The sequence below is a fragment of the Marmota flaviventris genome, chromosome 11 (genome assembly GCF_047511675.1).
Source record: "Marmota flaviventris isolate mMarFla1 chromosome 11, mMarFla1.hap1, whole genome shotgun sequence".
In the NCBI taxonomy this organism is placed as follows: Eukaryota; Metazoa; Chordata; class Mammalia; order Rodentia; family Sciuridae; genus Marmota; species Marmota flaviventris.
Genome location: NC_092508.1, coordinates 89,226,367 through 89,241,294, shown reverse-complemented (window position 1 = coordinate 89,241,294; position 14,928 = coordinate 89,226,367). Strand labels below are relative to the sequence as shown.

The 14,928-nt window shown below is 30.9% G+C and overlaps 1 protein-coding gene across 1 annotated transcript in view; it reads right to left on the bottom strand.

The window, feature by feature from the left end:
• Lrp1b (LDL receptor related protein 1B) overlaps positions 1 to 14,928 on the bottom strand; it is a 1,514,976-nt gene that overhangs the window by 5,655 nt on the left and 1,494,393 nt on the right. The window contains exons 87-88 of the mRNA XM_071619306.1: positions 7,154 to 7,230; positions 164 to 254 (exon numbers count right to left, since the gene is read on the bottom strand). Of these exons, the coding sequence (XP_071475407.1) occupies positions 164 to 254; positions 7,154 to 7,230 (168 nt within the window). The remainder of the gene's footprint in view (positions 1 to 163; positions 255 to 7,153; positions 7,231 to 14,928) is intronic.

Here is a 14,928-nt window from a genome sequence, read left to right as displayed (position 1 = left end):
GTAAAATAGAGGGTTAATAGGATTTGTAAAATATAGGAAATTGTAGTTGGAATAACTAAATCATGTTATAAGAAATTTTAAATATATATATATATATATATATTTCTGCAACTTTTTTGCATGATTTATTCATTGAACATTAATCTAGAACACTGAATCTTACCTTCTTTTTCTCTTACAAAGAACTAAACCAATTACTAAGGTGGTTATCAAAGTCACCAAAAGGACAAGAGGCACAATGATGGCAATGCTTCCTGGAAAATAAATGAAAGAATAGATAAATAATTAAGTAAAATGAAGAAAGACTGACATAAAGAAGCACTTTACTATGCCAAAACATTTTGTTATTGATATACTAAAAATAAAGATCGACCCAGATTTGTATTCTAAGTTCATCATTATGTCGCTAACATATTGCTTTCCTATCAAACACATAGTTTTCTGGGAATATTTCTTTAGATGCCTTTCATTTATATATTGCCTTTAAATACTTGGAGATTAGAGATGGTGACTTCTCCGACAGCCTGGGTTTACTGATTCCCACCACACACATTTACTTGCAATAATGCAAGGACATGCTGGTAACTACTTATAAATCAAATGTGACTGAATACACATTTACACAATTGCACTGGCCACATTCCCATCCTTAGTTTTGTTCTCATAGCTATAAATAATTTCTGACTTTGAGTACAAGTGGAAAGTTTAATATTAGCCTGAAAAAGAAAAGGGAAAGCAAAGGTTGGATTTGGATGGACCTGGGCTTAAGTATCAGTTTTGCAAATTGTTGGAAAAAAGGCCTTGGGTTAGATTTTTATACTCTTCATGGCTCCTGTTCTTCGCCAATAAACCAGGGACAAAAAGACCCATAGGAAGGGCTGTTTGATTTTTAAAAAGAGTATGGGAGGCAGAGGATTCTCTTAAGTTCCAGTTGCTGAATAGTTTCATCAAAACACATTTTGTGGTTTTGTTGCTGATGTCAATTTTCCCATTCTTTTCCTGTATATAAGAATAGTTTTAGTCTTTATCAGTACTAAAATGTATCTTCAAATGCTTGCCTTAGTTTATGCAGCTGAACTGAAGGTAAAAAGACAACTGGAAAAACCTTTACTTGTCTTCCTAGGTTGGAAATAAGGGTGAACTATTATTATTGTTGTTGTTATTATTATTTTAGTCAGATATGTTAGTAGACAACCATATCTCTTAATGGGTGTTACCAGAAGGAGGATCCACTCACAGTAATGTGTCATTTATGTCATGAAGAAAACTGAATGCAAGGGTTGCTTAATGACAGAAATATTAAATAGTTCCATTAGTAACTACATTTTTAGTAGACAAATATTTATTCCCATGGAAAAAAAGGGTTTTCATAAACATTGGGCTGATTCAGTCAAGTCATATTAATCAGTGGTTCACCTAAGTAATAAAGAAATCCAACAAAAAATAAAATTTAATATAGAAATCTGGAATGGCTGAGAAATGGAACATTAAGAATTATTATTAAGAATCTATTAAGTACATGAATTTTTCTCTGCAAATGCATGTACTTGTAAAAGCACTGAGTAGAAGTTAATGGCTATATTATGAATAATAAACAGCCACTTAAGGACTTTCATATAGAAGTATAGTTGTGTTTTAATAGTTCTAGTAAGAGATGACCTGGATGAGATAATCCATGCTGAGGTCACTTTCTAAAAAACAAAAGTCTTAATTAAGGAAATTTCATATATAAGACAATTTTCTAAGTTGAAACAAGCAATTACTTGCCTAAAATAACCAAATAACAAGCTCTTGCATATAAGAAAAAATATGAGTCAGTTCTTTAACTGTTTTTTCATGTTACCAGAACTATACAACATAGTGAGTTTGATATTATAATACCGCTTGGGTTTTGGGAAAGTGAACTTCATACGAATATGTAATTTATTAGCAATTAATGAAAGCAGAGAATCTGGCACCTTTGATAGTAATTAACATTTGTTCACAAATTTTAAATATCAAAGAACAGCTTGATTTCTTCATAAGCTATGACTTCAACTGATTGATCGTGACTGTATAAATATCTTCACTTCATTATTTATTCTTTTTTTACTAAAATTTGTATAATTGGTAGATGTGAAATATCTACCAATATTGGTTCTAAGCTATATAAATTTTCTTTTCCCCTTTTGAAATGATAAATAATTTAGAAAATTAGATTTTACTTTTCCCACGTATTTACTGTCATTCCTATAAGGTAGAAAGCTATTAATTATGCAGCTAAAAACCAAAGGATTTCTCTTTTATTTTTCCCACCACTGATGGCAGTTGTGATTCCATATATTACAGCTGTAAGAAGCTAGATTTCTGATACGGTTTATGTAACCAATCAAGGTAACTGCACTTATGCTTAGTGCCAACAATAAATAATGCAAGGTATCAATTTGCAAATTTTTTCTTGTAAAATATTTTATATTGATGGAAACAACTAGAAAATACAGATTTTTTTAAAAAAAATCATAAATGTGTATTTTTCCAAGTAGCATATCTAGCCATAAATGTAAATATTGTATTATTAACAAAATCTATCCAGGTCTATTGCAAATGATTTTTAGCAGTACATTATTGATGGATGATTACAAATTGATTAAAAACAAATGTATGGACTGTACTTGTTAAGAGTAGAGGAACTGGCTCAGTAACTTTTTCATGTAAAATAAAATGAGAATTCCTTTGCAACATGGTTCTGAAGCCTCAATGTGCATCATGTTTTCATTCAAAGCATGAACCACATTACCATGTTGCTATGGAGGAAAGTTTCCTTCCTGGGAGAGGTGGATAACAGACTGGAGCCAGGCTACTTCTGTTCAAAGCCTATTAGAAACATAAACTTGAGCAATTACTTATCTTTGTCTCAGATTACTCAGCCATAAAATGGATGTCATCAACAATATTTCAAAATGGTATAAATAGGATTATGTCAATAATAGAAAGTACTACATACATTCATAATGAATAATTTAAAATGTATATTTCCCATAGTACCCTGTTCATGCCTCTATTTTATGTTTTTCACAATTTTGTATATGTGTGTGTATGCACATTTAATATTTTTAATTGTATATGGACACAATACCTTTATTTTATTTATTTATTTTTATGTGGTGCTGAGGTTCGAACCCAGTGCCTAATACATGCTAGGCAAGTGCTCTATCACTGAGCTAAAACCTCAGTCTGGTATTGGTATATTTTAAGCTCTTTGAGGGCATGGTCAGTTTGCTTCTCTTTGTTCTGCAGATCACACAGTTCTAAGTATGTCCTAGGATCTATGTATTTGATTTTCATTTAGTAAATTTATCTTAAGTGCTTGTTATGGCCCATACACTAATGTGTATTCTCCTTTCTCAGAAGATACAAATGAACTTCCTTTTATACTGCTTTATGTTTATCATGGGATGACAAACAAATAGATTTATTCCACACCAGAAATACTACTCTATGGAAGCTAAGCACTGCCCGGGGACCTTAAAGGATGTACACCAATATGATCTGGATGTAGGCGAACAGTGTGTCTGCAAGACCTGAGGGAAGAGTCCTCTTCAGTTCCCTGAAGACAGTACAAAACCTGGGGGATTAACATTAATGAGGAACAAATAGGCTGGTATGTAGATTGCATAGTGCTGGAGAATAGGCGGAGGATACTGCATAGTGGGGGTAGAGAAAACTAGGTGAGGCTGTGAAGAATGGTAAGCCACATAAATGAGCTGGTCATGTGTACTTCTAGAAAAAAAACATTCTGCTCACCTCAATCTTCTCTTGCCAGGCTTGATCTTTGCTATATTTGTTTGTTTCCTTCACAATTGTTTATTCATTTGTACATTCTCTTATTTGCTCCCTCACTTTATTGCTCTCTATCCCACTAGAATCTCCTCTTCATGAGAAAAAGGCCTCATCTGCCTTTTGCAATCATCTATCTCTGGGGTCAAGTATAGTTCTTGGCACTTGGTAGAAATTTGATAAACATCTGCTTTGGGAGAATTAGGGCAAAAGCATTGTTGTGTTGCTTTTTCAGTTCAATCCTTTTATTTGCTAATTTGTGGTTCCTGATGTCATACAGACAGTTTATTTTTCCTTATTGAAACATGGTAGTGTAGAAGGGATAAAGATGAAGAAAGAAAAGAGAAACAATGACTCCCTGACAGGTATCACATCTCTACTATAAACTACAGCATCTCTACAGTACTGGCCCATAGAATGTTGAGTATATTTTTATCTTCTTTAATTTTAGAAGATACCAGAAGTGGCACAATTCAAACTTTGAGCATCCGGTCTCTGAAAACTTTATGTGAATTTCAAATAGGGGTATGTAATGAATATTTTATCAAACTTGAGTTTAGAACTCTTCAAAGTATCTTCAGAAGAGTCAAACTAGCTTTTTCAAGTAGAACCTAAGCACAAAGCCCTGGGATAATAATCTGCCTAATTACACAGGCTGATTTTCAGATACTTTAAACATCAAGGGCCAGAAAACACCTGTACCACTACTCCAAGATAATTAAGAAAACTGTGCATGAATTAGAAAGGTAAATCTCCATGCTAATTGACAGTAGTTGGGCGAACAAAGGCAGCATATTCTTGACTATGCTGAAGTCCAATGATTATGAGATATTCAACTTAAATGGAAATGCAGATTTTAAAACACAGTCTTAAAATATAAATCTTTCTTATTGACTTGATTTCCTATGACTTACGCTCATGTTTGAGGAATGTTTGGCAACCATTCAAAATAACTGATCTCACCTGAGAGAATACAAGTAAATCTTATACTATAACAAGGATTAGTTTATCTATTTCCTCCTTTCAAGTCTATTAAGGCAAATGTCTTTAAGCAAAAAATGTTTGATGACAACACCTTCAAATAGAGTCTTTATTTGATCAACTTTGTTCTAGTCTGTGATAATTTGACATTTGCGTAGCTAATAGCCCTTTCAATGTGCATTGATACTTCCATTAAATTTAATGACTTTAAATCAGTGATGGAAGAAAGAGCCACAGAATCTTTGGGAACAAGGTTACAACTGCTTGCAAATCCTCCCATTTGTTATCCTTTATTTAAGAACTGTTGCCTGTAATAAGGGTGGTTCTTGCCCATCATTGGAGACACGATTCCCCAATAAAACATCTGAAGCATCCTTCTTTGAACCATTTTCCATACAACTCTCCCTTTGAAGATGGACCTTATATTAAATTTGAAAATTCAACAGATATCCTATTCTATTTTCTTCTACCTTTTGAGAATTTTATCAACATTGAAATTAATTTTGACTTTCTAAAATATAAAGGTTGAAGCACATAAACTTCAAAATCCCAATTTATAAATTCAATGCATATTATAGGTTGGTAACTTCAAGTACATTTTTTATTTTTAAAAAAAGCTCTTAATGATTGTTGAGCTTTGCAAATAGTTTACAAAATCACATTTAAATAACTATGCCTCCAAAATTTTTACTAGTAATGTTAGTTTGAGCCACAAGATCTCGGGAAGAAAAAAGAGGAAGTACTTTCTTTTAATTTACCTCATGTGTATCAAATTCAAAAGGCATATTTGGCCACATCTAATATTTTATGAAACAATTCTCCAAACACTATTGCTCTAGTCCTACAATTATATGCCCATAGCTTCCCTCAGGGCTGCTCCCTTCCCTGACCTAAAGATGGCAAACAAATTCTAAGCTAAATACAAAATACTCCATGAAAAGATCAGAGGTGAGGGTTACTCACCTCTTCAAATTAAAATATTCACAACCAGAATATTTATTCTAGACCTATATGTCATGTTTAAATGATGGTCATGATTATAAAGCCAAATTAATCTGTGAATGATGCAAGTTTGGACAATGTTGCTTGAAGAATTTCAAGTAATGATAGAAACTATTTTGCAAAGAGAGACAACAAATAGGTATATCAGCAAACACTGAAGCCTCCTTCTAGGATACAAAAATCATGTGCTTTGGGAGTTTCTTAGTTTCTTTATTTTTTCAAAAAACATGTATTTTTTCATTTGTTTTTATGCATTCTGTGTCTCCATCCAGTAAAAAACTAGTAAAAAATGCTAATGTAAATGTTGATCAGTCAGGGATATTATTTTTCCTTCTGAAGAGTGTACTCACTTGGTACACACTACAAATTATTTGAATTCTTTCCACTTATGGTCAAATTAATAAAAATATGTATGAACTGAGAAGTTTTTCTTCAGACTACTCTTTTAAAATTTTTCATAACAGCCTTTAAAAAAGTCAGAAAATAAATAATGATACATAATGCTAATGGCAATAAACCTGCCCCCAAATTATAGCTGCACAAAACAGGATTGGAAAAATGTTCACAGACACACACACACACACACACACACACACTTTTTTTGACAGTGAATTGAACATTGCATTTAATTTTATTTAAATTAATTTACATTAAAATGAATGATATTGGATTCAGTTACTGGGAAACTTTTGAGTACATCTGTATCAACATGGTTTATGGATCTACTTTTCTATTCCTCATTTTATGAAATCTACACACTGATCAAGTATCTAGCCAATATCATTTCAGAACATAATTTTTATAAAAATTATGACTGTGATATTTTATATCCTTTTTCATACTCAGAAACCTGGTGATATATATTTTAATACATTTCAAAACAACTACTTTAAAGACAAAATAAATGCAATAAGTCATTATTAATTGCTTGATAATTTACTTCTCTTTAAACTAATCAATCCAGTCTGGTTTTTCAACAACACATTGAAATGCTTTTCAAGAGTATACACTTTGCTCTAATTAAACATAATCACTTTTCTTTCTTAAGCATTCTCACATCCATTGTGGTATTTGCAGCCTTTGTAGCTGATGGACATTTTCTAAGAAAAGTCAGTGCTAGTTTGCAGATGTGCATCATGAAAACTGCCTTAAAACACTCACAAATGCTGAATCCTGCCACCAGAGGAGAACTCAGAGCCTCATCCGTGAAGATTTTCCATGAAGATTTTCTAAGTGTCCATTACCTCAATAAAGGCATTACACACACACACACACAAACACACACACATACACGTATGTAGATATAATTTCTATACTAGGTAGATCACAGAGGATATTATTCTGAAGAACTTACTTGTGCTGATATGATCAGATTTGCTGCTTTTGGGGGCTGGCCTCTCACACTGTGTGCCTGACCAATTGGTGGAGCATCTACAAAGATCAGAACAATAATAACAACAGATTAGTAAATAGAAAAACCCAGGGGCCTGTTAATATAGAAACTGCAAATGAAATAACATAGCAGCCAGTCATCACAAATTAATAAATATTGGGTAGAGGTTTCTGTATATTGTCAGTATGCTGAGGGTAAGTCCAATTATACATCATTTGTTGAAAGACCTTTTAAAATTTAGATTTATAGCCATTTTTCTTCATTGTTCAACTTAAAATGGCACACTTAATAGCAATATTAAAGTCATGCTAAAAATTGGAAATTAAGAATTTCTGAACATTGAGAGTAGTTACTTAGAAAAATTGTGTCTGTATAATAAGCAAATCCTTCTTTATAAGTTTCTGTGATTTCCTTTTCTGGTTATCTAAAGCCCAAGGTGGAGATAACTACCAAGTGCAAATGGTCATCTGTTCTCAGAGTTCAGGTTGCAGAAATGTTTTTCCTAACCAGAGACTGGAAATTATAGTGCCTTTCCTTTTTAAATTATATTTCTATTAGTATGAAGCCAAGAGAATCTGTTCAAGTTTTTATTGACAAAAGTAATTTTCCCAATGTAGGTACCATGAGATTATTATGAAAAGTCTAGTAGAGGATACAGATAATAGTTCTGTTAAAAATTAATTTTAAACATAAATTATAATTATATAATTAGGTGGTTGCATCAAAATAAATGCTGGAACAGTTTTAGTTGTGCTTATACAATGTATATTGGCTAACACAGATGCCTCTATGAATCTGTCAGAGGAAATCCACAGAGAAACAATTTAATTGGCCTCACTTCTTATTTAAAATGACTGTCAAATGCTACCATATCCAGAATAGTTGTACACAATAAAAGAACAACTTCCAGAACCATTCCAAGTGGGTCTTTCTGGGCACAGTGGGCCAAACTAAATAACTGCAATTTCAAGGTTTCTGTCAATTCTGTCACAGCCAATTCAGATAGTTGAAGCTATTTTCTAAACGAGGTTTCTATTATGCCATGTGCATTATTTGTGATTTTTGTAAAAGCATCATTGGCTGTCATAAAACATGGGTAAATTCCATAAAATCATTATACTGACAAACTCAAATCATGGACACAGAAATGTGTTTCAAAAAAGCAATGTATTACCTTCAGCATAATTGACAAGAATATCCTGTCCAAGAGTATAGTTATTTGATTAATAATGATAAATTATAAAACTATGAGCATGGAGAATGATTTAAATGAAAATTAACATTATTATTTATATTATGATTCCAGCCATCACTCATGCATTAGTCCAACTTTTTGTTCAGTTACCTCATATAAAGCTTGCATATAATTTTCTATATATCACAATCATAAAAACCATATTACAAGTAAATCATTAAAACAGTTAAATAATTTAAAAACAGGATCTGTTACACTATATCATTGAAGTGGGGTAATGTAATGAGCACATTTTCATATAAGTAGGATAAAGTGGACAATGAATAAAATATTTGACTATTATTTTTTTCCATTTGTGTTTTTTTTTTGTAGGCAAATTATTTAGAAAAAATATTCCAATTTTTCACAGATTCTAATTCTCAACAATCCATAGATAATTCACAGTAAGATGTATAGGAACACTTTGTCAACACGTTCTTGGAATAAATGCTGATGATTGTAAAATTCTTTTGGTTTATTTGTAGCTTTATATCTGTCAAATCTTCTTAATAGACAACTGAGAATGTTTTATATGCTCCAGTGAAAAAAATAATAGTGATTATACAGTAATTTAATTATATGGCTGATGTATACAAGTCTGAACACAATTATATATTTATTTATTAAAAAACCAAAAATTTGCTCTTTACATTACCTCATTTAAAAAAAAGCCAAAGTAAATTGGGATTCATCTTAAAGAAATGACCTGAGAAATTTGTTTTTGTACTACTACAGATAAGAACCTCTGGGGCTCATCATTACACTGACACGCTTTGAAGTCAGAAGGTAGCATTGCTTAGGAATTGGAGGATTAAATACTAATTGATCAAATTTTGCTCTAACTTGACTATCACATATTTTAAATGCTTTTGGAAATTATGAGAAAATATACCTATAGAGCTAGATACTGGCAAATAGGGATTACTAAATAAAGAGGATAAGGATAGTGTGATTCTTATTCTACACTCTGGAATTATTTAAGTAAGATAGATAACACTTATCAACAATATAGTATGATTTCTTAATTTATATGTGGCTTGGAACCCCCCCACACAAAGACACCTTCTAGTGGTCACAAACCTCTTTTCTTTTAAATTATAGGAGTGCATTTAAATTCCCAATCCTCAGGGAATGTTTTACTTATTTGGTACTGGAAATAATTCTTGAAGACTGCACTGGGGAAATAATTAATTTTAATAGTTATACATCTTAATCAGCTGATGATCACCTTGCAATTCTCCCTCTACTACTTATAAAATGTTTTATGACTAAAGATAAAATAAGATATGTTCCACTGTTCTGCATTTGTTCCAGTCTTAAAAAGTAATCACTTTTGAGATATTAAATCAAATAGAAATCATTATTCTTGTTTCCTACCTGACAAAATTACAACTTAAAGCATTTGCTGCTCCACAAGTTTTTCTTCCAATGGTTGATTTAAGACCAAGTATTTTTATCATCTTTATAGAAATTCATAAATCTTCATATCTAAGTAGACTACAATGATCAAAGCCATTAATGGCAGAGCATTTAAGAAATGGAATGTGTGCAGATCATCAAAATTTCCTGTCCAATTCCTCACTGAATTATTTGCATAATCATGCTCACTATAATTTCTCTGGCATTCGCTCTCTCATTTTCATTATTCCTCAAGAAAAGTTCATAATGCAAGCTCTGGTCATCTTTCAACCTGTCCTGTTGTAATCCATTGCTCCCTGTAACTCATCTAGAAACAGTTACCTGTAAGTTATTTCTGCATGGCTTTCCCAAGAAATCCTTCAGTTTAGGGTGTTTGATGGTATTTGTAATCATCACAAACACATGTATATTATTAATTTTAAAAAATATTTGACAGTTGTTTCCTGCTTCCCTTTAGCTTAAAAAAATCAGATTTATCCTATCACAACAGCAGTAGAAGTTTTTATAATTTCACGAATTTTAACTAAATATTGTTGGACAGTTACAGATTCTCGCTTATTTAGTCAAACAATCATTTCTCCTTCTTTCTCACTGTTCCTAGCAGCTTTGTGTAGCAACTTAGTCCCCTGATGAATGGTTATTGATTTATCATTCTGTGACTTCCTTATTCTTTCCTAGGCTACAAACATTGAGCAAAAAGATTATTTGCTGCTACGTTGAGTTATTCTTTTAATTCCACAATAACTGTATATATAAAATTCTCTTAACTATAATATATTTTGTGATATTTGCTTTATGTTCTAAACTAGAATAATGGTCATCAAATTGAAAATTTTGTTACAGTTCATATTCTGGGGTCTCACACATGAGTGATTTCAGTAAGCATATTGAAATTGTGGTCCAGAATCCATATTATACAGAGATAAACTGATTCATTAATTCACAAACTGTACTTTAAGAAATATTTGACATAAATACTATACTCCCACATACTTTATACTTATACCAAATATTATTCAATTTTAATTATTAGTATGAGAATAATAATATGTATGCCAACATTGCTCAAAAGATTCAATAACCTAATTAGAAGTTCTTTAGGCAGTATCTGGCAAACTAAATGGTTTATTTAGTTATTTATTTTTCATACTTAATTCTCACCTGAATGTGACTATATAAAACACATAGTTAATTTGTCATGCCCTGTAGTTCTTACAATTATTATAAAGCTACTGTATTTTTGTTTCAATTATAATTTTCTACAGCTTACAAGAACACTGTGTATAAAGGTAATAGTATAAAACATTACAAGAAAGCATCATAAACACTTTTAAAATATCAAAATAAGCTAGGCTTATCTAACAGAATAAAATATAATCTTTAAAATGAAAGTTATTATGTTTAATAGCACAAATGTAAGACATATAATTAATCTGTCCAAAATAATGATAGCCCTGAAGTAGCACAGTGATAATTACAGAGAACTGAAATCAGATGTAAAATACTGAATATGTACTAAAATCTTTAGGTATTATCTTTCATAGTAACAATGATCAATTATATCAACTGATCCTGTCATGTTGCAGAAATGTTGTCTAGAGTCACCCAGTTTGGTAAGACTTCTAAACAAAATAATGAGAATAATATCTGCTTTCTCTTTTCATCAAATTTAAAGGTCATGGAACTCTTCTGATCATAGTGAAATTCAAAGGTTAACCTTAAAGCAATTTTAAATTGAATTTTTCCTCTCATATATATGTGTGAGGTTGCCCTTATTAACCATGATGATAGAAGTACTCCAAAAGAAAAATATTTTAATATACCCTTCTCTATCTTCACATAGGAAAAAAATGACACAAAGGGATTTAAGAAGCCTTGGAAAAATGGTGTATGGTGTTATTCATATCTCAATGCTTCTAAATCTCATTCAAAAAATTTAAAATATGATAACTTGTTATGATGTTACCAGATTCATGCAAAAACATTTTCACATATTGAAAGAATATTAGAACAGTCAATTAAAACCTTAATTTTATTAAGGTTTCAAATTTCACTCCTTTGGTGTCGAGGACATGATACTTCTGAGTTAGAAGCTCTAACCTCTACATACTTCTCTTGCAGTCACTAGCACTGCAAAATTCAAAATATATCCTTGCATTATGGAAAGATATTTACATATTTATTCAACTAATTTTATTTTAACACTATTTTTCATCTGTGATTGTTTCGTAATATCCTTAGGTAAAATCATTTGTTGTATAAATATGGATTCTTAATTTGTTAATATTTTTCAAATATTTCTCACAAATTTTCATCTGCAGTTTTGCATAAGGTTCAATTAAGATTTGCTGAACTCTGAGCCATATTCTAGGGTGGATACTTTTCATATAATATTATACCTATATTCAACATCTACAATAACCCTATAAGAAGGAATTTATTTACCACATGAAATGAGGAGATAAGTGCATGTTCAATTAATTTACTTAAACAAGTAAAACTGGTAAGTGGTAGGAAAAAAATGTGAGGTTATATCATGATCCTTTTAATTCAGTGTCGGAGTAGGAAGACATGATTTTCTTTATTCCCTTATTCAGGAAAGTATGAGGTTTTTAATAAAAAGGTCAAAATATTACTTGGCTGAATGCAAATATAATATGTTTTTGAGTAGTAAAATTTTAACAATTAGACATTGGCTCAGACCTGTGATCCTGCAATGCCCAGTAATCTGCCTCTGGCAGTGGCTATGAGAGATATATTATTGAAAGGTATTAATATCTTTCTAGATATTAACTTCACATTTTTGGAGTGATTCCAAGATACTAATATATCTTTAAAGATCCATCATTTATAAAATCATCTAAAATGTAAAAAGAAGTATAACCTTTATGATAACACAATTAGTATAATTTTAAATTTCCACTTTTTACATATGTCTTATTTGATGTTTTAAAATAAACTGCTTGGTACTATAATTACTACTTATTCCATACTATTCTTAACCCAAATTTGTTACTTTTTCCATGGATTGACATTACTCTGAATTGTCTTATTCAAAGAGCCAACGTTAGTATCTTAAATTTATTTATATGTGATGTATGAGTGCACTTGATTCAATTATATAATTATGTATTATAGTAGCTAATTTTAAAATAATAGACTACATCTTTAAGTGTTAATTGGTACTGACAGGATTAAGGCAAATTATTCCTATGTTAATAATATGAAGATTTGGTCAGAAAGTTCTTGATTTTAGAGAAGTAAAATAAAATATGGCAAAGTATAAAAAGGTAATGACTCATCCAATAATCTCATACTAATGATTATTTTAAGAAAGATAAATGTTAATGAAACATTCCAATTGAGGTGACCATCAAAAAGGTAAAATTAATAAAATGGATTAAAGTGATTTTTCAGAAGTAAGGCAAAATATTACAGAAAGAATGAAATGTGGTTTATCACAAAATTATCCATAAATTTGTTAAGTTAGAAATGTTTAAATCTAGAATTCTTTGCAGTCTACTTGTGTGGCAATGACCACTAACATTAAATGATGACGGAATAATTAAAAAAGAAATGAAATCCCTAACAATGGAAAACTTTTTCCATTTATATATTATCCAGGAAGTTTTACTGAAAGCAGATCAGAAAGATATTTTTAGAATGAGTAGATTAATTCTATGTAAATGAATATATTACATGGATCAAGTAAAATGGAAAAGGAACAATAATAAAATTAATATTAAGTAATATGGTGGATATAATTGAAGACATAAAAGTGGGCCATTACATTAGAAACAATGGTAACAATTATATAGCTAAAGGTGGGAAGGAAAACTGAATGTATGCAGCAAGAGCAGTGGAGAGCTCCCAAGGTGAATATCTAATTCCAACACTGGTTTTGGAGAGGGAAATCTTTGTGCTCAGTGATAAAGCAACTAGCTTGCTATCTGAATATTTTATATTTAGCACAAAGTCAGAGTAAGCAATAAATCATTTTCTATGAAAACCTTCTTTCTTAATTCTTTGAATGTCCAGGGTGCGAGTGATAATACCTGAAATTATTATGGGAGTGTGTGGCTTATCCAAGGATAGTTATTGAAGATTATGCAAAGTGTGTTGATCTTATACAATGAGCATTAGGATGTCAAGAGACCTTATTACAAAGCTTTGAGTGTAAATGTCACTGTAAGTAAATATATGACTCTAATTCTGTAAAAGTATTCAATTCACTTTTAGTGACAGTGCCATTTTTTTTTCTTTTTTAGTGACAGATGTTAATTATCTGTTATATCTAAATCACTGGAAAATTAATTTAATGCACAAAGGTCTATCTCCCTTTTGCTACTTCAACACATACCTTCTTCTAATTATAAGATTTCTTGATGATCCCTACATATCTACCAAAAGGTAACACCAAAGATTTCCAGATTGATTTGTGATTGATAAAGGGACCTGTGTTAGTGTAAATTTCACCTTCCCAATGAGAATCATTTAGCCATGAACATAATGTAAGAATTGTACTTTCAATTTTTTTTTTTTTTTTTCAGTTTTGAGATACGGTCTCAGTAAATTGCTCGGGGCCTTGCTAAGTTGTTGAGGCTGGCTTTGAACATGCAATTCTTCTGCCTCAGCTTCCCAAGTCACTGGGATTACAGGAGTGTGCTACCTTGCTATGCCAAAATATTTTTTTCAAATGACTTTAATTGTTTAAAAAATTCAAGCAATCTAAAACTATAAAAAATTGTATATACATACATATTTATCTATCTCTCTCCATACATGTACACACACACACACGTATGCGGTAGATCAAGATAAAATAAGCAAGATTTGCTACTAACCATTTAAAAATTAATAGATTTAACACATTGGTCCATCTTACAGAATTGTAAATTAGTCACAAAACACAGATTTAACATTTATAGTAGCATGCTAGAGACAGACAAACATTAAAGTTTATGACAAAAGATTCTCATTAACACACATATCTTTTTTATTCCAAGTGTTGGACTGCTTTTCTTAGACTCAAGGAGAGAGGGTTTATATGGGTCTAAAAATTGATTCATAAAATAGATATGAA